The sequence below is a fragment of the Ochotona curzoniae genome, unplaced genomic scaffold, assembly GCF_017591425.1.
Source record: "Ochotona curzoniae isolate NIBS_2020 unplaced genomic scaffold, NIBS_Ocur_1.0 contig_291, whole genome shotgun sequence".
NCBI classification, from domain to species: domain Eukaryota; kingdom Metazoa; phylum Chordata; class Mammalia; order Lagomorpha; family Ochotonidae; genus Ochotona; species Ochotona curzoniae.
In genome coordinates this window covers 14,402,027-14,425,119 of record NW_024465649.1, presented here as the reverse complement: position 1 = coordinate 14,425,119, position 23,093 = coordinate 14,402,027, and the positions used below count along the sequence as shown (strand labels likewise).

General features: G+C 41.2%; 2 protein-coding genes across 11 annotated transcripts in view; one reads left to right on the top strand and one right to left on the bottom strand.

Annotated features, from left to right (window-relative positions):
* The window catches only part of OSBPL9 (oxysterol binding protein like 9), a 139,696-nt gene extending 136,300 nt beyond the window's left edge, over positions 1-3,396 (top strand). For all 8 annotated transcript variants that reach the window (XM_040978554.1, XM_040978553.1, XM_040978552.1 and 5 more), the window contains 6 exons: positions 113-176; positions 277-417; positions 918-996; positions 1,715-1,806; positions 2,365-2,500; positions 2,718-3,396. In XM_040978554.1, coding sequence (XP_040834488.1) covers positions 113-176; positions 277-417; positions 918-996; positions 1,715-1,806; positions 2,365-2,500; positions 2,718-2,792 — 587 coding nt within the window. In that variant the 3' untranslated portion in view covers positions 2,793-3,396. The remainder of the gene's footprint in view (positions 1-112; positions 177-276; positions 418-917; positions 997-1,714; positions 1,807-2,364; positions 2,501-2,717) is intronic.
* A 530-nt stretch (positions 3,397-3,926) lies between these two features.
* Positions 3,927-23,093, bottom strand: part of NRDC (nardilysin convertase) — an 84,495-nt gene continuing 65,328 nt past the window's right edge. For all 3 annotated transcript variants that reach the window (XM_040978548.1, XM_040978547.1, XM_040978549.1), the window contains 17 exons: positions 21,416-21,520; positions 18,938-19,061; positions 18,325-18,411; positions 17,269-17,388; positions 16,937-16,988; positions 15,207-15,357; positions 12,757-12,884; positions 11,223-11,385; positions 10,424-10,455; positions 9,140-9,278; positions 7,351-7,398; positions 7,038-7,090; positions 6,591-6,674; positions 5,577-5,667; positions 5,015-5,131; positions 4,263-4,352; positions 3,927-4,150 (listed from right to left, as the gene is read on the bottom strand). In XM_040978548.1, coding sequence (XP_040834482.1) covers positions 3,953-4,150; positions 4,263-4,352; positions 5,015-5,131; positions 5,577-5,667; positions 6,591-6,674; positions 7,038-7,090; positions 7,351-7,398; positions 9,140-9,278; positions 10,424-10,455; positions 11,223-11,385; positions 12,757-12,884; positions 15,207-15,357; positions 16,937-16,988; positions 17,269-17,388; positions 18,325-18,411; positions 18,938-19,061; positions 21,416-21,520 — 1,782 coding nt within the window. In that variant the 3' untranslated portion in view covers positions 3,927-3,952. The remainder of the gene's footprint in view (positions 4,151-4,262; positions 4,353-5,014; positions 5,132-5,576; positions 5,668-6,590; positions 6,675-7,037; positions 7,091-7,350; positions 7,399-9,139; positions 9,279-10,423; positions 10,456-11,222; positions 11,386-12,756; positions 12,885-15,206; positions 15,358-16,936; positions 16,989-17,268; positions 17,389-18,324; positions 18,412-18,937; positions 19,062-21,415; positions 21,521-23,093) is intronic.

Sequence of the window (23,093 nt, the reverse complement as noted above, 5' to 3'; positions counted from 1 at the left end):
TGGCGGATGCTGATCCTTGCATAAGCCTGCATATGGCTGGGGAAGCAGGGATGGCATATGGGACAGTGAATTGCCCAAATGCGGCCATCCAGAGGGTCTGTTCTCTCCGCAGGCTGCGTCTCGTGTCTGGACTATGATGAGCATTACATCCTCACCTTTCCCAACGGCTACGGAAGGCAAGTAGAGCTGGGACCAGCAGACACACTGCCCTTTCCTAAGCCATGCCCCTTTCCTCTTGACTGTGCCGCTTATCTGAACGTTTTTGTCATGTTGCAGGTCCATTCTCACAGTGCCCTGGGTGGAGTTAGGAGGAGAATGCAGTATTAATTGTTCCAAAACAGGCTATAGTGCAAACATCGTCTTCCACACTAAACCCTTCTATGGGGGCAAGAAACACAGAATCACTGCTGAGATTTTGTAGGTATTTTCTTTGTGTGCTTCAGTGTTTTTCCACTTCTTTGAAATTACTCTCCACTGTTTGAACATCTCTTCTTAGGAATTAGCCATTTTCGTGGTTGTTCCTAAATGTGTTTAGGTTATGTGTATATCACATTTCTGCCTAAAATCCTGTATTAAAAGACGACCTTAAACCTAGCTTTGAAACTGACCACTAATGGAATTTTCTGCCTACGTGACCTAACTGTCCCATACTATGTATTCTTCACTCAATTTTGCCAGACTGGACAAGTAGCTCCTGTAACAGACTGCGACATTCACTCAAGGGTCTCAGTCCTCACAGCACTGCCTTTTCCTAACCGTCAGTACCGTCACTTCCGAGGGCATTTGGCTTGGTTTTATTTGACGTTCTTGGGTCAGGTGCAGGCAGTGGTGCTGGGAGTGTGTGTCCACTGGGCAGGCTGCGCTACCAGAATCTTTGGCAGAAAAATTTGAGACTAAAATGTTTCCTTTCTGTTTAGTTCTCCAAATGACAAGAAGTCTTTCTGCTCCATTGAAGGAGAATGGAATGGTGTAATGTATGCGAAATATGCAACAGGGGTAAGATCTTGTTTTGCTGTTTGAAGTTACACTAAGCTGTAGTATATACCTTATTGTCTTCCCTCATCTGGAACTTTCCCTCAGGCCAGTTGTAATGTCTCTTCCTAACAAGCTTTCCTCCCTTGCCCCTCCCGCTCCCTAGCAGAGCAAGTCATTAAGGTTTGACTTTTCTCTTGGCTCTTAAAATGTGTTCATGTGAAAGAGTGGCACACCCCAAGCACCCAGTGTTACAAATATCATTACAGTGTGTGGGCTATCTATGAGATGAAGTGGTGACATGCATATTTGCATACACACAGCTCAAGTCTTTACTGATACGCGCCCTGCCATAGATAACCTTATGAGAGCTCCCATAAGGTGCGCTCCTTAAACTAGGCAGGTGGTATGGGATTAAGAGCAGCCAGTGAACTGGATTTTGGACCTAAAGAATTTGGTGTGAAACAGTGCTTCTGACTTTTTGTTTCCAGTAGCACTTGAAGATACCTCTAGGCTGTAGCACACAGCCACAGGAGAATGCTGAATTGAGCCTCTAAAGAGTCTAGATTTGAAATACACAATTGTTTAAACCTAAGTAAGCTACAACACATACCTTTACTGTCTACATCTTTAAATAAGTTTAGGGTTTGACAATCAAATTTGTTGATTAAAACAATTTTCCAAAGAACTGATCCTTCCTAGAACAGTCTGTACAACAAAACATTTGTCTCTTGTTTTCTAGGAAAATACAGTCTTTGTAGATACAAAGAAGTTGCCTATAATTAAGAAGAAAGTGAGGAAGTTGGAAGACCAGAATGAGTACGAGTCTCGCTGGTAAGGTTACGGAATGATGGTCTGCTGCAGCTGGGCCCTGGCAGAGCAGAGGATAGCTGTGTGCAGTTTAGATTGAATGACTGGGTTCATGGGTCAGCACCACCTGTAACTAGCTTTGAAACCGTGGCTAAGTTAGCTAGCCTTTCTCTGCGAAAATGGAAATAATGGTCTTTAGAGGAAGCCTCGTCTTACCCCCTTAAATTTGCTTCTTGCCTTTTGCACCTCAACTCTTTATCCAAGGTCATGTTACTAGCTTGAAAAAAATATTCTGAAGTGGAACTAATTAGCTCCCCTGATCTACTAACCCTTTAATTGACAATAAGTCCTGGCCTTACTTAACAGATTAGAAGCAGAGCCAGAGTAGCGCTCCAGGTCATGGCTTGCACTCTTCTCTCTCCTGTTCCTTAACTCCTTTCTTAACTAGGAGTGGAGCGTTCTGGGCCTGTTTCTCTGTTCCCTACAATACAGCACTCAAAGCCATCTGATTTTTAGTTTCTGTTAGGCTTTATTCAGAGGTGGTTCATGTTCATGACCATCACTTCCTCTCGACTTTTTTAGTCTTTGGAAAGATGTCACTTTCAACTTAAAAATAAGAGACATTGATGCAGCAACTGAAGCAAAGCACAGACTTGAAGAAAGACAAAGAGCAGAAGCCCGAGAAAGAAAGGAGAAGGAAATTCAGTGGGAGACAAGGGTAAGCTCACCTCCCAACTGCTGGTTCTCCTGTATCCTGAGGAGTAACTCGATTCTGAAGATTTAAAGTTGCAGACACTGTTTATAAATAAGATAACCGCTGGCTCTGACCTAGAGCACTTTCCAGTCCAATGGGGGGAGTGGTGGGTACGACGAGCCCTGACAAGTATCACGGAGTTAGGAAGCAGCCGTGTGACTGTCTTCTCCTCCCTTGACAGTTGTTTCATGAAGATGGCGAGTGCTGGGTCTATGACGAGCCATTGCTGAAACGTCTTGGTGCTGCCAAGCATTAGGTGGGAACACAGTCTACCCTGACATCCAGGACAGTGGGTTAATCACGCAGCAGTCCTGCGGGAGAATCTGGTCACTCCCCGCGTGTCGCCGTGGCTCTTATCTCAGGGATACTGGACTTGCTGACGCAGATGAACAAGTGCAGCAGGACAAGCCTCCCTTTCTTCCTCCGTGGCAGTTAATTTTGACTTCAGTCCTGAAACAAACTTCATGTTTTGAAAATGTGTCTGCTCCTTTTCAAAATCCTTGCTCTGAAAAGCATTTATAAACCCAAGTCTCAAGCTCTGAGCTCTAGTATTGCTGTTAAGATACACAACCCATTTCCTAGTTCATGTAATTTCAGATTCTATAAATATATATATATACACACAAATATACTTGAGATTTTTTTCATATGCTTCATCTATTGTAAATATTGGTTTCTCAGATGTTTTAGAAAATTAGTGCAATGTACTTAAATGAAATGTTAAGGAAATTCCATGTTTTCACCTACAATAACTTTTATTTTGGAACTGAACTGTTATTAAATTGTATTTAACCCTGGATTACTGTTTAATTATACTCAGTGCTTCTTTACAGCTTCATAAAGTAATTTTTTCCAACCTTTTCAAAGTGCTTTTATTATCTTTGAGATTAAACTTGGAAGCCAGTTAATGTGTCAGCCCTGAAGCCAAGGAGTCCCACGTTTCTGTGCTCCGTGCTGTCTTTAGCCCTCAGCATGCTATTTGGTGAGCACTACACACGGAACATGTAGGGCTCAGTGTGCTTTCCTTGAGGAAAAAGAATGCCACAGCAGCAAATGGCTCATTCTGAAGGGAAATACGGAACTCTTTATTTAAAAATACATTTAAAAAAAAAAAAGCAGGAATGGGTACCTAGCATTTAGGTGCTAAAAACACATCCGTCACAATATGCCTCTCAAGAACAAGACCCCAGCCAGGGCTTCCCGACTGCTGCTCCCAGTGTTTCAGTCACACTCTGCTGTCTTTTGTCAGCTATTACCCTGGATTTGTTAGTCTTAGAAACGATTAAAAAGTAAATTGAATTCCATGATGCCAGTGCAAAAATTCAAAAGAAGCCCTAAAGCAGTAGCACTAGAACTCCATAAAATATAAACACGTTTCAATACACGCTGCTTCAGGCCAACAAGACTGCAGTTTGTTTATTTGACTATTTTATGGTAAGGGAGAAGGCTGAGTGTTGATGTGAAAGCCCTGATATCAGTAATGGGGATGGTAGAATCTGCCAGCAGAGGAGAGGACGGCAGGTAGGTTAGCTGCATCACTTCACCACAAGAGTTTGAATCCTCGCCAGAACAGTTAGAATCTTCCTCCAGTTCATATTTCCCATATCCAACCACCTGGAAAAGGCAAAATTTCAGGATGAGAAAAGACTTGTTTGGGGTCTTTGTCCACAACTGGCAAACAACCACCCTGGAAAGAACTGAATTACAATTAATTAATCATACTTACATGAACGCTAAGCATTTTACTTCCTGGTCCTCTATGAGCCTTAAACCAGGTGACCAGGTCTGATTTTGAGAAGGACTTCAGTGCTTCAATCTACAGGGGAAGGGAAGATAGGAAACAAGGTTGTTTCCGAAGGAAGACAGCTCTTAAACATGACCCCCCCCGCCCCACGCTGACCTGGGCCCTGCTTAGCATTTGATTTTTTTCAGGGTCCAGACAATGCTAAAGATGAAGCTCTATGACATGCCACTTCATAGCAGTGAGCTACACTGCATGTTAGCTGACTAAAGCTCCTGTTAAATAACTCCTCTGCCCCAGCCAGCAGTGACAGCCACGGCAGCACCGGATTGCCGAACCCGGAGCTGTTTCTAAGTTGCTGCATTTGGTTCAAAGTAGTCAAGATGTACACCAGGAAAAAGGAAATCCAGGAGAAATCCCATCAAGACTAGTTTTCCATTTTCATTAACAGAATCCTCTCTATAATATCCTGTGATGAACCTAATTTTACAGTACAAATGTGGAGCTGGATAAGGGAGAAAGGCTTAACACTTTGGTGCTAGGCCTTACATAGCCACTAAGAAAGGTGCCATCAAAACAAGTCTGAAAACTGATGAATCAGGCCAAGAAATAAACATGTAATTATTGTTATCAAGCCAAACTTCTCCTGCACACCATACAATTTTTCTTGGACTTATGACTCCTATAAAAGCAGGAACTCTTACCAGTGCCACATCAGGGCTGCTTTAAAAACTTACTTCGTGGGCAAGTCGGTCAAAGAGATACTGCTGTGTCACCACTTCGTTCCAGTTCCTGTCCACCTCCTCTCCAAGGTGGGTGTCCTCACACTCCTTGAGCTTGATCAGAGCTGTGACCTATGACCACCAAAAAGTCACTCAGGCAAGGCATCACACTAGTTCCCCCAGAAAAAAGCCTTGGTACGCTGGCTTCTGGTGTCTGCCACCATGGTAAGGAGGAGTGTGAAGGTAGATGAACATTGTAGTTAAAAACAAGGCCAGGACATAGTACTATTAAGACTAATGTCTGCAGGTGGGTGTTTATACTTGTGGGATGTCTATCCCATTTCAAATTGTGGGTCAAGCACCAGATCCTGATCCTAGCTTCCTTTTAATGCAAATCAGGGAAGCAGTTGGTCCCTGCTACCCAGGTGGGTAATGTAGAAAGACTTCCCGGCACTTGGATGTGTCCTGGCCTAGAGGAAGGGGGCTCCGTCTACCTCTGCCACTAAATGAATTCAGATGTCTGGTGTCTTGAGGGTTTGTATAAGCCATAGGACAAATGACAAGGCAGTACAGTCACCTGCGTATTGAACGCATCTTCAGTGAGGTTCTCGATCTTTTCCTCAAAGTTACAAAGAAACTCTTCTATCTTCTTATCAACAACTTCAGAGCTGAAATAAAACATCTGAATTTAAAGGTCATCAGAGACTTACTATCAAGCACAAGGAGGACTAGATACTAGGAATTACCATTAGGGTACTTCAAAAGCATGTTGGGTGTTTTGGTTGGTTGATTGCGTGTTTCTTGTTGTGTTTTTGTTTATTTGGGGGGTGGGTGTTGTGGCATTTTTTATAACAGAGAAACAGGGAGATCTTCCATCAGCTGGCTCATGCCTTGAATCCCTGCACATAGTCAGGGCAAACCCAAGAGCCCAGAACTCAACCTGGGCCTCTCACATGGCTGATAGAGACCCACGTACTTGACCCATCATGTGCTGCCTCCCAGGTGCACATTAGCAGAAAGCTGGAACTTGAACCAGAAACACCAATATGGGATGTGCACGTCAAGCAGCAGTGTAACTGCTATAGCCAACACTCACCCCTGCATTATCTTTTCATCCCATTTTCCTTAAACTTCGGAAGTACCCTATCTGAAGACAAAGGCTAGGGTGTTTTTCATATCTTAGAGCTCTACCTGAAGCTAGGAGGGAAGAGAAAGGGAAGAACTCTACTACCACACCCCACCCTGGCATGCAGGCCAAGTTCCCGATGTCTTCTGAGACAGCAGCAGGTATGTGACCATTGCAAAAGCTGAGACCCATCAAGGCCTTGCACCTTGGTTCTAACGTGTCACATCAGGCATCCTTGCTCGCTCTTTTGTTCTCAGAGCTGCCAGAGAAGAAACACTGCCAAGTCCTGCACTGTAGCCACAGGACTTTGAGGCAAAGTCCTATGAGATCATTGGAACCATTCATTCAGTGATCAGTCCTGCATGAGGGCAGCTAGGACTCCCGCATCTCCAACCCTGCTTCATCAGAGTTGCCCCCATTCTCTGTGGCCAGAAAGACAGGTTCGAGCTTCTGCACAGTACTTACTTGTATTTGGTTGCCTGAGTCCCCACAGTGACAGAAAATCCCAGAATCCCAGATGTGTTCCTACACGTAGGGTAGACATGGTACCTATAAGCCAAAGTGAAAAGTTGCATGAGCTCAGGCAGTCGGTCCCATGGGTCCAGCCCTCAAAGGCACTGTGAGCAGATTTCCACCTATCACCTTTGGATCTTGGGGGTCCCAAAAGACCCATAAATGTGGATGTAGCTACTTCACTACAGGATCAACCCCTCTCAACTGGAGACCACAGCTAGCTTTTTGTCTTGTTGATCATGTAACTTGAGCAAACTAAAAGCCAATCATAGTCAAGATGCAAATTCTCAAAGTTCTGACAAGCAGGCATGGAATGTGGAAGGCTGTTCAGTCAGAATATTCACCCTGCAGAATAAGCCCTCGATGCTGTCTGAGCTCCGTCCTTGCCAGAGGACTTACCCAAGGGTCTGCTTGGTTCGAAGGAAGTCAAAACAAGGCTCTTCCATGTGCATCTGTGATTGAACACACTAGCCATCAGCCCAACAACTTCTAGCAGAGGAACCTCCATTTATTCCCCACCAAGTATTCCGCAGGTCCCAAGTTCAGCCTCCCTTATCACCTCCTCAATGGCCCAGAAACCCTAGTTCATGCTTGAAGCATCTTACCTTCCCAGGACGGTTCTGACCACACAGGAGCCCCTAGGCCCCCGCAGAAAGGCTGAGCCTTGGGACTGGGGGCTCCTCAACACCTCCATTCCCCTTAGTAGACTTACCACAAGCAGCTCCATGAGAGTATATTCTCTTAGGCTCCTGGTGCCTGACTGGAAGGAGAAGGTAATCAGACCACCAGTACCCCACAATTTACAGATTTGTTGAATAATCCAGCTTCCCCTGGCTCCCACTTATTCGGGTCTCATCCCCACTCCCTCTTCCTTCTGCATCTCAGCCACATCTTTGTTTATATTCCCAGCACTAACACAGAAGTCACAGGCTGACATGGAGGTGAGCCCAACAGGCTGGCCTGCCAAAGGGACACAGTCTAAAGTCAAGGACTTGCATTCAAACCTCTCAGAAGAAAATGTGTGGCTTTCAGGAAGGGATACTTGGGGCTATTCATGTAGGAGAAAAATGGAGTTTCTGTAGCAACACACAGGAACCCAAGCTTGTTCATAAGAAAACTACGGAAGAAGCAGGAACTGTGCTTGGGGACCACCTACTGGCTGCCCTGGAGATTGGAGGAGTAACAGCCTCCAAGATGGGAGGACAGGAGGCAAGAGTTGCAAGCTCCTTCGACAGACCCATTTCTCCTCTTCCCCCTGGTCTAGAGTAATAAAGGCTGTGTTTCCTGCCAATCCTCATTAGTCAGTACTGACACTTCCTGTTTCCATATAAAGGGGCAGCAGCAAAACTTGTCAAAACCTCAGGTCAATACTAAGGCCCAAGTGCTGTGAGCAGGAAAATAGGTTCACAGGAGCAGCAGCTTGTATTGAATGCTGGAGCTAAGGAGTCCTTCGAGAAAAACCCCTTACAGTCAGCCTTACAACATGAAATCCTTCCTAACATCAGGGCTAGTATCCCTTTCTCTGATCTGCAGAAGATTAAGCAGGGCCTTTTGGTGGGGGGGGGGGGGCCTGGGACGGGGCGGGACAAAAACCACCCCAGCTCCAGAACCACTGTGGCACCTCAAAGGACTCATTAGGCTGAACCAGGGCAAGGGTCAACTTCACTAGAGATGGCAGGATACTTGTCAGGTGGATTCGCTTCAGACAGCCAGACCATGCCCAGGGACAGAAACACAAGAACATATTGTGGTTGTGTATCCAAAGCACCAATCAGTGGTCAGCTGGAAACCTGGAACCAGCCTGAAGAGCTCTAACTGGGCAGTAAGGGATCAGGCTGGACAGATTCAGGGAATATCCTCTCAATCCTAGAAGTGAGTGGGACTAACCATAGGCTAAAGCAACAGACTGTTGGAAAGCCCTTCCTAGGGTTAAGCTCCAACCTTCTAGAATGATGTGGAAACAACACAGAATGTGAGAACAGAGGAATAAGTTTGAGACTCCAGAAGGTGTGACCTCAAACAAGAGGCTCTAAACCTTGGGTTTATTTAAGAGGTTAATGAATCTTAGGTGAACTTCATGACTACTAGAATTTTCTGTTTGCTGTACATTGATTGCTTGATTAAGGTTACTTCTGTCTGTTGTTTCAAATGATCTTTTTAACAAATGTCCTCCTGGTGCTTGGAATTCTATCAAAACATCTGGGAATTTCTACCCAGAATCCAGTTCCTGTCCCTACACAGAGTGAGTGGTTAGGTGATTAAAGACAAAAAAATAATACCTCATTGTGACTAAAAAGGGATCCATTTTACTGACAGGAGAGATTTTAAGTAGAGCTGCATCAAGTGGATAAATGGCCCAAGAATTACTTCACAGATTGCACTACAAAAGGGTCTCAGAGGTCATGGGGTCACTCAAATTCTACATCTGTTGCACCACATTTTTGGCTTTAGGACCTGAGGTTTCTCAGCAATGAGATGGCTGCACAAGGGGGCTAACTGACCTGGTAGTACACAGTGACTTCAGAGTTGGCGTCACCCTTGTTCAGAGCTCGCACTTTGCACAGGTGGTGGCTGCTGGGCAGCTCAACCACCTGGAACTGCACAGGCATCTCCTGGCCCAAAGGCGTGAAGCTCAGTTTGCTGCAAGAGAATGAGCATGAGTCCTGGAGACGGGGCCTTAGTGCTTTGCCCTCACCCCGACTGCAGATGGCAGCCAGGCTCCCCCAGGCCCCTCTGGATTGCTTTGCTTACACAGACCGCAACAAAGTCCACTAGAGATAACATTTCAATGATGAGCAGATTAGCATTCAACTAAGCACTCAATGCGCTCTTGCGGGTAAGGACACATAAGCCTCCAAGTCTTTATCATTTAAATATCATTAAACTGATTTTATGAACAAAAGCCATTATAATGTAATATGGGTTTCATAGCTTAGTTTTCTGTTTTTCTATTAGTTTTCTCTAATATTCTGATTTTGTTAGTATTCTAAATTCCACATTATTTCTACCTTAAATTTCTTTATTTTTATTGGAAAGACATATTTCCAGAAAAGAGAGAAAAATCTTTTATCTTCTGGGTCAATACTCAAATGGCCACAACACCTAGAGCTAGGCCAATTTGAAGCCAGGAGTCAGGAGCCGCCTCCAGGTCTCCCACACAGGTATGTAGAGTCCCAAGTACTTGGGTCATCCTTCACTGCTTTCCCAGGCCATAAGCAAGGAGCTGGAAAGGAAATGTGGCAGCCTGGATGTGAACCACCAGGTGGATGCCTGCGCTCGGCAGTGGAGGATTAGCCAACTGAATCAAAACACCAGCCCCCTACCTTCAGTATCTTTATTGTGAGTCCTCAAATTCACTATCTCCACCATCATTTTTAGTTCCTGCTATTTTTTTGCCTTATTGCTTGTGAGGATTCTCAGGATAAGAAATTCACAATCAGGACCACCATGTGGCATAGTACATTAGGCTGCTGCTGTGATCCCACATCATCACTAGTTCAAGTCCTGTCTGCTCGGCTTCAATGCACCGCCTTACTAAAGCACACACAAAAGCAGTGGAGGATGACCAAGTATTTGGATTCCCACACGGAGACCTGGATGGACCTCCACATTCCTGGCTTCTCCCTGGCACAGTCCTGACCACTCTAGCCATTTGGAGAGTGAAACCTGAATGGAAAATCTATATATCCATCTACCTATGCACATATTCTGCTCTCTGGGCAACTCTGCCTTTCAAATAAATAAATAAAATCTTAAAAAAAGCAAACATAGAACCCAATACTTACTCAACAACATATTTCAGGAAATCCATAGACTCCTACAAGGCACAAAAAGGAAAGAATACTAAGCCCATGTGACAATTTCACATAGAACTAGAAACTATCAATTATCTAATTGCTTGGATAATCTTAGATAACATTAGGGAAACAGAACCTGTCACCTAAATACTGAATTAATCTTTAATGATTCAGTGTTGATTGCTTGCTAAACAGAACATGGCTCCTAACAGCTGCCCTTCTGGTTTCCTTGCCTTTCTATTTACCCTACTAGGCTATGCCCTCGGTAAACCACCATTCTAGTTTCCAGCCCTCTGAATCTACTTTAGATAACATTTACGACAGCTTCATAACCAGCTTCTCTGATGCTTCTTACCCACAGACCCTCACGTATCTCAAAGGTTCTCCACTTGCTACAGGATACACCATTCCCTCTGCTCAGTGTAACCTTTGCATTAAACGGTTAGGGTTTCCACATACACTCTTCAATAAATATAACCAAAGTACAGGGAGCCTTCAAACTCATGGAAAATTGCACATAATTTTCAAATTCCATTCCCTCTAACTTTTTGAAACCCCCACATAAGTACAGTAAATTCGGTCATGCAAGTTAGTCCATTATCAGCAACCTCCCTCACACATCAGACAGACCAGGTTCCTGGTCGCACTGGTCCAGCCTAAGAGGGGCCACTCTCTCCATCACCTTGACCTTCCCTGCAAGGCTTCCCCACTGAAGAAGGACTGACGCACCCGCGGGCTTCCTAGCTGCATTCCTCCCTGCCCACAGCAGCATGGACTCCACACTCACTGTGCTGGTGACGTTCCCTTGTACCAGACCTTCCACAAAGAGCTGGGATTTGAACTCTTTGACGAAGCTCAGCAGAGACTCGAGGGAAAGGCCATCCATCAGAGCCCGATACTTGTCAATCATAGACCAACGGGCATATTCCAGGATTAAGAGCCGCACATCTCTGTACAAAGAACGGGGGGACAGAGGTTTTATGAACTGTTTGTCAGGCCTCTACAGACATGTTTCTAAAGAAAGTTTCTACCACAAGACGCTATACTACCAGAAGCATTTAAAATTGCATATACAGACTTTTAAATAGATTTACTATCCAACAATGTACTCCCATAAATAAACTCCTCCTCATATGCCCATTTAAAACTACTAGTATTGTGGTGCGAAATCTTATTAAAATTTTATTAATTATTGAAAACTACAATTGTTATTATTGCAGTGACAACATGCATAAGTAATCAGTCCAGTCCAAAATCAGTGTAAGCTCATTCCCACCCCAATGTTCCCCTATCCAAGTTGTTTGAATTTGAAAATTTGCCTTATATTTGTGAGTCAATGGCTTTATCTGTAATACAAGGAAAGCAATACTGCTTCCCATTCATAACTTCAGTGAGAATCAAATGAACACACACACATATATGAATTTGTTATAATAAATCTAGTACATAAATCCTCAACAGTAAATTTCTGTTCTATACTTTAATACAGTAAATTTCTGGAGTTATTAGATTTTAGTTAAGTAATATTTCAATGGATAAAGTAATATTCAGGCTTCTAGGTATGCAGGGCTATTCATCACATCAAGAATTGCAGACAGCTCTCAAATTTATATTTGGTTATCAGTTTTGGTACCACATTATGATCAGACCGTGAGTTATTAAGGATTTTGAAATGATGTGCTCAAAGGGCTATGCTTGGTTTGACAGGCTCTTTCTGTGTCCCCCACAAAAACTCATATCCCTTTGGGGTACTTCTCTTTAATTTACAGTTATCTTACTGCTGCCATCAACCCTGGACTGAAGTAAGCCAAGGCCCTGCTGAAAGGTCCAAGGGGAATGCCAAGTAGCAGAGGACAGAAGCACTGGCAGGCCCGAGCCCGCGGCCTCCTGGCTGTCTCATAGAAAAGGGACTGCATTCTGGATAGCTGAGATTGCCAGAGACATGAAATATGACACAATTTAACTCAGCTATTCACCACAACACCCAACACACTAAAGGCACCAGTAAATAATTCTGGGCTACAACTAAGCCAGTAATTTTTAAACTGTTACTTACAAAGAATGGAGAAAATATCTTCTCACCTCCTTTTTTACTTCTAGGCTCTCATAAAATGTAATACATTACTTTCAGTCCTAGTCACAGACAACTGTGTGAGGTGGGTTTAGAAGTCTTATAAACCAATAAGCTGGTTTCCTAAACCACAACAACTCTAGTATGTTAACTAGCGCTGGAACTACAAGCCTTATCCCAGAGGCTCCCCACCTAGGAAGGCAAATATTTTCAGGCCCTCAATATAAACGCTGGTCCTGTGTATACCCACTTGGCCAGAGTTTCAGGTTTGATGAGGATGTTAAAGTAGGTCTTCTTCAGCTGCTCGGTTATCATGGTGAAAACAGCTGGCGTGGAGTTAAACTCCGCTAAGTAGTCAATAATAAGCTGAAAGAGTAGCTGAAAGAAAAGAGATACCGTAAGTGGAAAAGCTTGGAAGTACACGGGGTGGGGGCGGGGAGGCTAGCATGTTAATTGGTTTTTGCCAGGGCTTAGCATGATACTAGACATGATGAGGCACACAGAAAAGTAAAATGACTCAGATTCACTGGGGACCAAAATACTCAATCACTGCTAAATTTAGAGCAACAATTCTTCATTTATCTATCATTTTCATGAAACACTGGTTCTTCCCAAATGAATTCTGAAACAGTAATATTCAGCATCCCCCACCCCCACACTAAAATGTAACTTTAATTAGAAGAACATTCTTACATATAAATTTTGGAAGCAACCACACATTTTAAATTTCAAGCTGTCCTATGCAGAAATATGATGAGTCTCTTATCTTCTTTTTATATTTCAGTAAGATTTAAAATTTTCTTTAGCCAGTTTCTCTACCCTTCCTATTTATTGCTATGTATTTTTTTTTCCAGATAACACTGTAAATGGATTTGTTACCATCCAGTACTAAGTGGTTATTGCTACTATAAGAAAAAGGCCATTGATTTTTGACAAATCAATCCCATGGCCAGTCATATCACATCCAAATTCCTTTTATTGACTGATTTTTTTTTTTTAATTTACTTGAGGGACAAAAACAGGAAAGGAGTAGAGGGACAAAGCTACCATCCACAAATGCATACAGTGCTCAGAGTTGGGCCAGGCTGAAGCCAGGAGCCAGGAACTAAATCAGGATTCCCATCTGGATGGCAGTGATAAAGTACTTATGCCATCACTGCAAATCGTTTTATTTTGGGGTTTTATTTTAGAGGTTTTATTTAGATCTCAAGGTTTCTAAGATTTTAATCATAATCTATAAAAATAGTTTATTTCCCAAAAACTTATTTCAGTTTCCCATTTTATCACAGTAATTACATCTAAAACAATGAAATAATAGAAGTGATCATGGATTATTTTTGGCTCATTCCTATTTTTAATGTTTAGTATTTCATCATTTAATGGAACAATTGTTATTTACTAGTTTTTAGAAATTTTATTGTTTAAGTTATCTGTTAATTCCTTTCTACTAGAAACATGAACTCAAATTTATGAAGTTATATTCTAACATTTATCACTTATTAATGTAGTGGTTCACATTTGACTTGCATTAGACTGAGCTATGCGCATCAACTTCCTAATACTAAATAACCCTGCTATTCCTAGTACTTGGTTACAGTGAGTTGTTATTTTTGCTATATTGCTGGATTTGATTTTTAAATTTTTAAGAAGTTTATATTTATCACCTATATTCTATAGGTGATACTGATCTCAAATCTTCTATTACCTTTTAGTATTAAGGCTATGTAAGCATCATAAAATTAAGATCATCAAATGCTTTCTACGCCTTATATTTTTCAAAACTTTCCAAATGTAGTAGTTATCAAATGATAACCACTATACTCACTTTTTTTAGAACCAAAATCATACTCTAACGTTAAAAGTTAAGAAAAAATACTCCATGATACCTCCTCTCAAGCCCTACCTTTATACTCAAAGAGGTGTAAAGGTGCAAAGACAAGAGCTCAGAGTTATGCCAAAGTAGAGGCTAGCATGTCTCAGGAGAGGTCTAACTTCTGACGGACCCTTTCCTCTAGTTTTCTCTTCTATGAACTCAGTTCCCCAAACCTTAACATTATACATACTATACCTAAGAAGCCTAAATATAAAACTGCATTATTTTACTTGATATTTTATGATCTAACTCTTGGTTATTAGCACCTTTTATTTTTTTCCTCTGCCTAAATAAGTAGTTTTTGATACCACCACACTGGAACACATTCATGCCTAGAGATAGACTTCCAAAATGATATACACCTTGTTTCTAAAAACCCCAGAACTTTTACATGAGAAATAAGACACACATACCTTAAACAATGGGAGGATGCAACAGGAGGGGAAAGACACACAACTTTTGAGTACTGCTCTATGCCAGGAAATCAATGTGCACGATCCTTCAAATTTGTAAGGTAAAAATTTAGCCCAACCATCCTAAATACCACTGTTGGCTGAGAGAAACTAATAGCAAAATGAAGTAAATCAAGCCTAAAGCGTAAGTTGCAATGTGTGCATAGCCAGTATTTAATGAGACATGTCATTTTAAAACATGGTCAGTCAAGGTTAGAACAGCAGAAATAGGTCAAGAAAATACATGATAATCTACACTAATAAATACCCCTTCCTTTATCCAGCACCCACATACAGCCCTCTGTGCTTGGTACTAATTTATAACAAGCACAAATACCTTAAAGCTCTGCATGAGAACTGGGTATTTGCACTTACAGGTAGCTTATGGTTGAATCCTTTCACTCGAATAATTAAACCATGTTCTCCAGCTACCAGTTTGTACTCCAGCTGTGCCACATCAGCTTCATAAGCTGGTTCCGCGAGGTTATGGGTAAGGATATTGACAAAGATATCAAAGAGAACCACACTGTAGAAAACACAAAAGGCATCATTAGTTGACAAGAAAGACATGAAAAAATAGACTTATTAAAATGTAGAGTAATGGGCAGATGCCATGGCTCAACAGGCTAATCCTCCATCTGCAAGTGCCAACATCACAAATGGGTGCCAGCTGGTGACCTGGCTACTTCAGTTCCAACCTAGCTCTCTGATCATGACCTAAGAAAGCAAGCACAGGATGGCCCAAGTCTTTGGGCACTTGCCCTTACATGGAAGCCCTGAAGAGGCTCCTGGTTCCTGTCTTTGGATCGCCTCAGCTCTGGCCACTGCAGTCATGTGGGAAGCTAAGCAAAGATCCTTCTCTCTGTAAATCTGACTTTCAACAAAAATTTTTAAAAATCTTTTTTAAAAAATAGAATTAAAAACATGGGCTTGAAAAAAATGTTAATCCCCTATTCCAGAATATAAAGCAGCATACCTATTTAGTTCAAAGGTAAAGAGAGCTTACTGTGGACTCAGCTTCATGGGTACATTACGGAACTTCCACCTCCCCCAGCGCTTTCCAATCCTTTCCATGTCATGTACATAAATGATTTTATGTGTGTGTGTATCTTTGTGTATCACAAGAGTAAAGGAAATAAGCATGCATCATTAACAACTGGAGAGAAGATTAAGGCTATTCTCCAAGCCTAAGCTCTCTGACAAGTCTAAAATATGACAGAAAGCAGAGTGTAATTTTTTTTTAAAGGATTTATTTATCTTTATTGGAAAATCAGATTTACAGAGTGAGGGAGAGAAAGACCTTCCATCTGCTGACTCATTCCCCAAGTGGCCGCAAAGGCCGGAGCTGAGCCAGTCCGAAACCTGGAGCCAGGAACTTCCTCCAGGACTCCCATGTGAGTACTCAACTGCTTTCCCAGGCCACAAGCAAGGAGCTGGATGGGAAGTGGGGCCACCGAGATTAGAACCGGCACCCATATGGGATCCCGGCAGGTTCAAGGTGAGGACATTAGCCGCTAGGCCACTGTGCTGGGCCCAGCATAACGTATTTTTTTAGAATGGCTATTAATAAATTTTAGTGTTGCTCATCATTTAAAGGTTGGATTTTACGGGTAAGTGGCAAAGGACAGGAAGAAGTGCACTAATACATCTTGAGTCTTGAGTACATCCTACCTCCTGTATGATTTAGCATATTTTGGCCCCTGACTCCCACAGTACAGTTATCTACATAAACATGGAAGTAATTTGTTAAGAACAAGACATAATCACATTCTTTCACTCTCCTTATATACAAGAACAACAGACACTCCCCCATCCCCAAGCCCTAACTACAGACTAGGAGAACTGGTCTTGCAGGAGCTTTCCCAGTCCAGTAACTATCACCAGCCTGCTCCCTATGACGTTTTACATTTGGGTGATGGGATGAAACAATCACAACTCCATGTTAATGTTTAGCATAGATTCAAATACAACAACCACCAAAAAAACCTCACATAAATCAACAATACATCTTACATACGAACAGAGAACATAATGAATGATTGCTAACGAAACAAAATATCTCTTTAAGCAAAAAAAAGGTCTTCCAGAAGAAAACAGTGGCTTACTTTGCAGCAGATTTCTGTATCAAAGGTGAGATCAGATGGAAACGTATATATGCTGGAAGAAGAGAAGACCAAATATAAATACAGAAATCCAGACATTCATTTTATATATCTGTATTTTATATATCTGTTATTTTATACATCTATTATTGTCCCTTAATTCATTCTTTAAATCCTCTAATAAACTCATCCTTAAGTCCAAGTTAAATTTTCATTTTTTTACAAATTTATTTATAAACCAGAGTTACAGACAGAAGATAAATATAAAGACTAATATAGTGATTTTCACAAAGAGTTGTGTGACTTATTTTACTCCTTTAATGAATTTTTTTTACCTTTGGGGATTTTGAATTTGTTGTCTTTCTTATACCACAGGCAACCTTGTGGAGTATTCACAATTTTAACAGGGTACTCTGTTTCAGGGCAATCAAAAGCCTTCAAAGTGAAGTCTGTGGCTAAAAGAGGAAAAAAGTAATAATTCATTCAGATTTTCAGCAGAATTCTGAACTCTAGGTAACATTTATTTTTTAACAAAAACAAGTTAAATTCAAATACCGGAGTGCAATAAATTCATGGAGCAATAATTATATAAAAAAAAATTATCTTAGGGCTCTATGCAACAGCTCAGTAGCTAATCCTCGCCTTGGATGTGCTGGGATCCCACTGAACACCAGTTCATGTCCTGGCTGCTCCACTTCCCATCCAGCTCTCTGTGGCGTGGAGGGCACGGATGATGGCCCAAAGCCTTGGGACCCTGTATCCATGTGTGAGACCCTGAAGAAACTCCTAGGTCTGAAACAACTTCAGATCGGCACAGCTCTGGCCATTGTGGCTACTCGGGGAGTGAACAAGCGGACAGAAGATTTTTCTCTCTGTAAACCTGCTGCCTTTCCATTGAAAACTAATAAGCAGACATATGCAAGCACACACACACATCTATGTGGAACAAAATGTCTTTAATACCTTTCTATTTGCAAAAATACCTTGCTATTCCTCACTATATACTTTCATGACCCACTACACTGATCTTAAAATCCATTACATTCATTTGAAAACCTTCTAATATGCATCCTTGAAGACTGAAAAACATACAAGACAGTAAGTAACAAGTCCTAAAGAGAATGATACGAAAGGATCAACTATGATACAAGAAAAAAAAAAGACTAATATCAATGTGTCTTAAGTACATTTACCAACTAAAACTTGAGCAACTCACTTTGCTTTACTAAACCTCAGTTTGCTTACGCAGAAAATAAGAACAGAGAATGTCAACTCAAGAATATTATTGGGAATGTGAAATTATTTCAAAGGTATTATGTACAATATAACATACTATGCAGGTACACTTATTAGCACATGGGTAGATTTTGTATGTTTGCTATTTTACTAACCTATGTACTTGTTTTCAGCTGGAAGATGAAGTTCTGGATTTAATTCAAAATCACTCTTCCACAGTTCTCTCCAAGAGTTCTGAACATCTGTAGAGAAGAAAAACAGATTCGAAAACCAAAGGCAACATTACGAACTCTTCTAATAACAAGCCAGGTTTCAACTGCCCTTCACAGATCAATTTTCTTTTCTCAGGAAACATTATGACTGACATGGCATGCTAGAAGCTTAGCACTCAGTGTGATCTGAAAAGCACTGGCATCACCTGCAACATCCCTAGAAATGGATTCTTAGACCCTATCCACATCCACTGAACCAAAACCCCACTGTAATAATGCCTCCAGGTGATACACATGCACACTGAAATTTTAGAATCAAATTTCTGTAATAAAATTTAAAATTCTGACCCTAAAATATCAAAATAGGATTTTTCCTTACTTTATAAAGACATAATATAGCAAAAAATAACATCCAACAAAATAGTATTTCATTTCAAAGTGAGCTTTCAAAAAAAATACTGTCCCCCCATAAAACCATTAAAAATATTATGAAAGTATAAAAATTCCCAGGTGAGTCAGATCTAAATAAATGTAGGATAGCTGTTAAATATTTTACCTTCTATACTATATTGAGTCCCGAACCATTTCTCCTTGAGGTCACACTTTCCCTCATTAGCACCAGACAGAAGAACAAGATTTGCTTTTTGAGGAACTAGCTGATTAAGGGCTTCAGCAATGACCTAATAAAAGGGAGGAAGGGAAGAGACACACACGGTAACAATTCTGTTGGCCGTCCCCATGGTCCTAGCACCTTAATGCTCAAGAAACTAGTCACAGTAGAAGCAGCCCAAACCTTGCAGGCTTCTGAGGTATAACTGACAAATATCAAACAAATTTTTTGATAATTCTTTGGACACTGCTCAATTCTCTAGTCCTATATATTAATAACACCAGCAGTAAAAATAGCTATCCTTTACTAACCTTTTACTATGTGCCAAGCAGTGGTTAACAAATGTTATTTCAATCACCACTTAAAAAAAATCCCTATGGTATATCCATTCTATCAAGATTAATATTTAGCTTCACAGATTAAAAGTTAAATAATTTGCATGGATTAAAGGTTATGTAATTTGCACAAAATACATTTAAGAGCAGCAAAAGCAGAATCCTAAGCAAGTTGGCACATGATTTCAAAGAACATGATCTTAACAGCCATGTTTTATATTACCTCACACCCAAGAATGATGCTAATGCAAGATTTCCTTCAGTAACGCTACTGATGTGATAAACGCCAAACAAAAGATTTTGTAGGTTGGTGTGGAATCCTAACTACCATTTTAAAACCACCCCTTTGAGAAAAAACAGTAAGTGGCACTCACACACACACAGAGGCCCCTAAACACACCCACCCTAGGGATGTCTATGTGGTTTAGTTCCTCCTTTACTTTTCCCAACTTCATTAAAATTATTTAGAAATGTTCTTTGCCAAAGTTCCTGACCTTCAGCACTATGACCATCTTGGGCTAAACAATTGCTTGTGGTGACGTGCACCTTCTGCATTACAGGATGGTCAGTGGCATTTCTGTCTTCTGCACACCAGACCCCAGATGCCTCCCTACCCAATCCCCCTTAGACGTGACAACCAAACCATCTCCACACACTGAAAAGTATTTCATGGGGCAAAACTGCCCAGGGTTGACAACTGCTACACTCTAAGCTGCAAAATGCCATACTCTGGTAGTGCAATAGTGACTCTGACCAAGGCTTTGTATTGTGTATGTGTATTTGTATTATGAATAAGTCATATGTTTTAAAATCAAGGGATCTTATATTTTTCTAACATTTTTAAAGTCATGAACAATTATCCTAAATCTTTAAACTGAAAAGCAAGTATTTTTTCAAGTTTGTTTAGAAGCCAAGTAATGTTTAGGAATTGGTTTTTTAATGTCTGTTTATTCACTTATTATTTGAAAGGAAGAATAAGAGAGAGAGAGACAGGGATATTCTGTCCACATGCCCTGTAACAGCCAGGATGGGGCCAGGCAGAACCAGAAACCAGGAACTCCAAGTGCATGTGCCAGGGGGTGGCGTAACCCAGGTACTTAGCCACATCCACTGTCTCCAAGGCGCAGTGGTGGAAGTTGATTCAGAAGCACAGAGTAAGCAGGGACTCAAGCCACCACTCTGAGATGCAAATGTCCCAGGAGGTGGCTTAACTTGTGGCACCCTGATGCCCACACCAAGAATTGATCTGACCATTTCTTGTAGTTGTTTCAATACCTGTTAAACTAAAATCACCTTGAAAATTTAGGTTTTTCTCCTTTTGAATTAAAAGATCATCATTTAAAGGAACCAAAAGAAATTATCTGGGCTAGTGCTGTGGCACAATAGGTTAAGCTTCCTAGAGCTTCCCATATCAGGTGCTGGTTCATTTCCTGGCTGCTCCACTTCCAAAATGTGTCCCAGCTTATGGCCTGGGAGAGCAATGGAGGATGGCCCAAGTGCTTGGGACTCTGCCCCAGCATGGGAGACCCAGGAGCTCCTGGCAGATCTCTGTCACTCCTCTGTGTAACTGCCTTTCAAATAAAAACAAAATAAAACACAAAATAAACTATCCACAAGTCTTAACATTTCTTCTATTTAAAGGGGGGGGGGGGCTGGCATTGGATATATTTATTAAGATACAATTTGGAACACCCTGCATCCCATATACTGGAGTGGCTGGGTTAAAATCCCCATTCTACTTCCAACTCCAGGAAACTGGGAGAAGCTTGTTTGAATGCGGATCCTGGAAGGCAGCAGATGATGACCAAGTACTGAGTCCCTGTCACCTACACAGGAGAGACCCAGACTGAGTTCTGGACTCAGTTTTCGCCTGAACCAACTTCAGCTGTTTCATACATTTGATAAACTCTGTCTTGTGTCTTTTTCTCTCTTCTTATCAGATAAAAATCATTACTTTTTTTTAAGTCAGAAATATCCTGACTAAAAATATAAGCACATTTTCCCCATTCCCACAGTTCTTAAATTTATTTCTGTACTTTCATATTCTTCACTTTCCCTAAACAAGCTTGAGAAGTGCAAACCTCCTTACATCTGGCTGGTATTCAAAGAGCAGCTGATCTCCAGTGAGAAAGTCCTGCAGTGGATATAGCTGCATGTTTTCACACATGTTTTCCACATATTCAACTGGATCAGTCTGTAAAGAGAAAACATTGTTTCAGACCAGAAACCTCTCCATTAACTCCATTTATTTGTATCATACAAATTTTCTCTAAGAATGAAACCAACTCTTTTAAACAGATATAAGCAGACCTAACTGCAGCTTAAGAATCTAATGTTCAAGGAATGAGTGTTTAGACTAGTAGCTGAAGACTCTGCATCCCACACTAGTCCAATTTCTGGTTCTGGCTTCGTGCCAAGGCCAACCGTGGGAGCAGCAACCATGCCTTGGGTCATCACAGAATTCCCAACTCAGTTTTACCCCAGATTAGCCCCAAATTTTAGGGAAACTTGAGGGATAAACAAATAGAAAAGGGCTGTTTCTCTCTTTGCCTTTCAAATATATAAATATATTTCTTAAATATGAGGTCCAGAGTTCCATTAAAACAGCTGCACCGGCTTACCTGATGATTAACCCCGCATTCTACCACTTCCTATTTTGAGCCTGTGCAGGCCCACAAGAGTTCTACTCCTGTCACAGTTTTGTCTTCACACCTGTAGTTATCACAGTGAACTGCAAATGACTGTTTAACAGTCAAATACTCCCAACATGACTGTGAGGTCATTAAAGGCTGAGGTCTTATCACTACAGCACAATCACCTAAAAACCTTTTGTAATCATGGGTTAAATCAACGTGTTTTACTTCAATTAAAAACAAAAGAGCTAATCACAAGTTCTCTGACCTTTATGAAACAGAAATATTTTTTCCAGAAGAAAACAACCAAGTATTTACTGAGTATTCAGATACACAGAATTTTTAAGACTGAAATAGATTCAGATATATTAGATGACTTCTGCAGTCACCTAGTGAATGAGGGTGCAGGGGTGGCCACTCAAAATATCATTCTGCCCAGGCCTTCCTTATACAATATGGGTCATTTCTCAACCAATAGAAAATAGAATAAAAGTGAAGGTGAAATAAAAGTAGAGCAGAAATGAGATACGCACACACTGACCTACAGAACATTACTTTTTAACATAAAAATAAAGAGTCACTGTGAGCATTCCCCAAAAAATCTTTCTGAACCACCCGTGACTAAGTATTGAATTATCATTACTGCTTGAAGACTCCTACCATTCTAATCTCTCTTTTTTGGCAGCTAATTACGTGCAAGTTAATTTCTAATCAGTATGGTACAAAACTGAGTGATACCATAATTTCTTGTGAGAAAGCTCTAAGAATCGTGCTTAAAAGCAGACCTTCGTGCCAAAGTATCAAACAAGGTGTTGGTGGGGCGGGGGAACACTTGAATATAAACTATTAACTTTTTTGTAGATCAAACTCACACACATGGAAAGTATCCTTTTAAAGTGTACAAATGAGTGATTTTTAGCATATTTGCAAAGCTGAGCTACCACTACCACAATCTCAAAAACACCACAATTTCAAAACACTTGGATCGTTTCAAAAGAAAGCCTCACACCCATTAGGCAGTTGACTCTCCACTACTGACTTCTCCCAACACCCAGTAGCCATTAAATCTATGTCCTGTCTCTGTGAAAAATTACCTATTCTGGGGTATTTTATATAAGCAAATTCATTTACTAT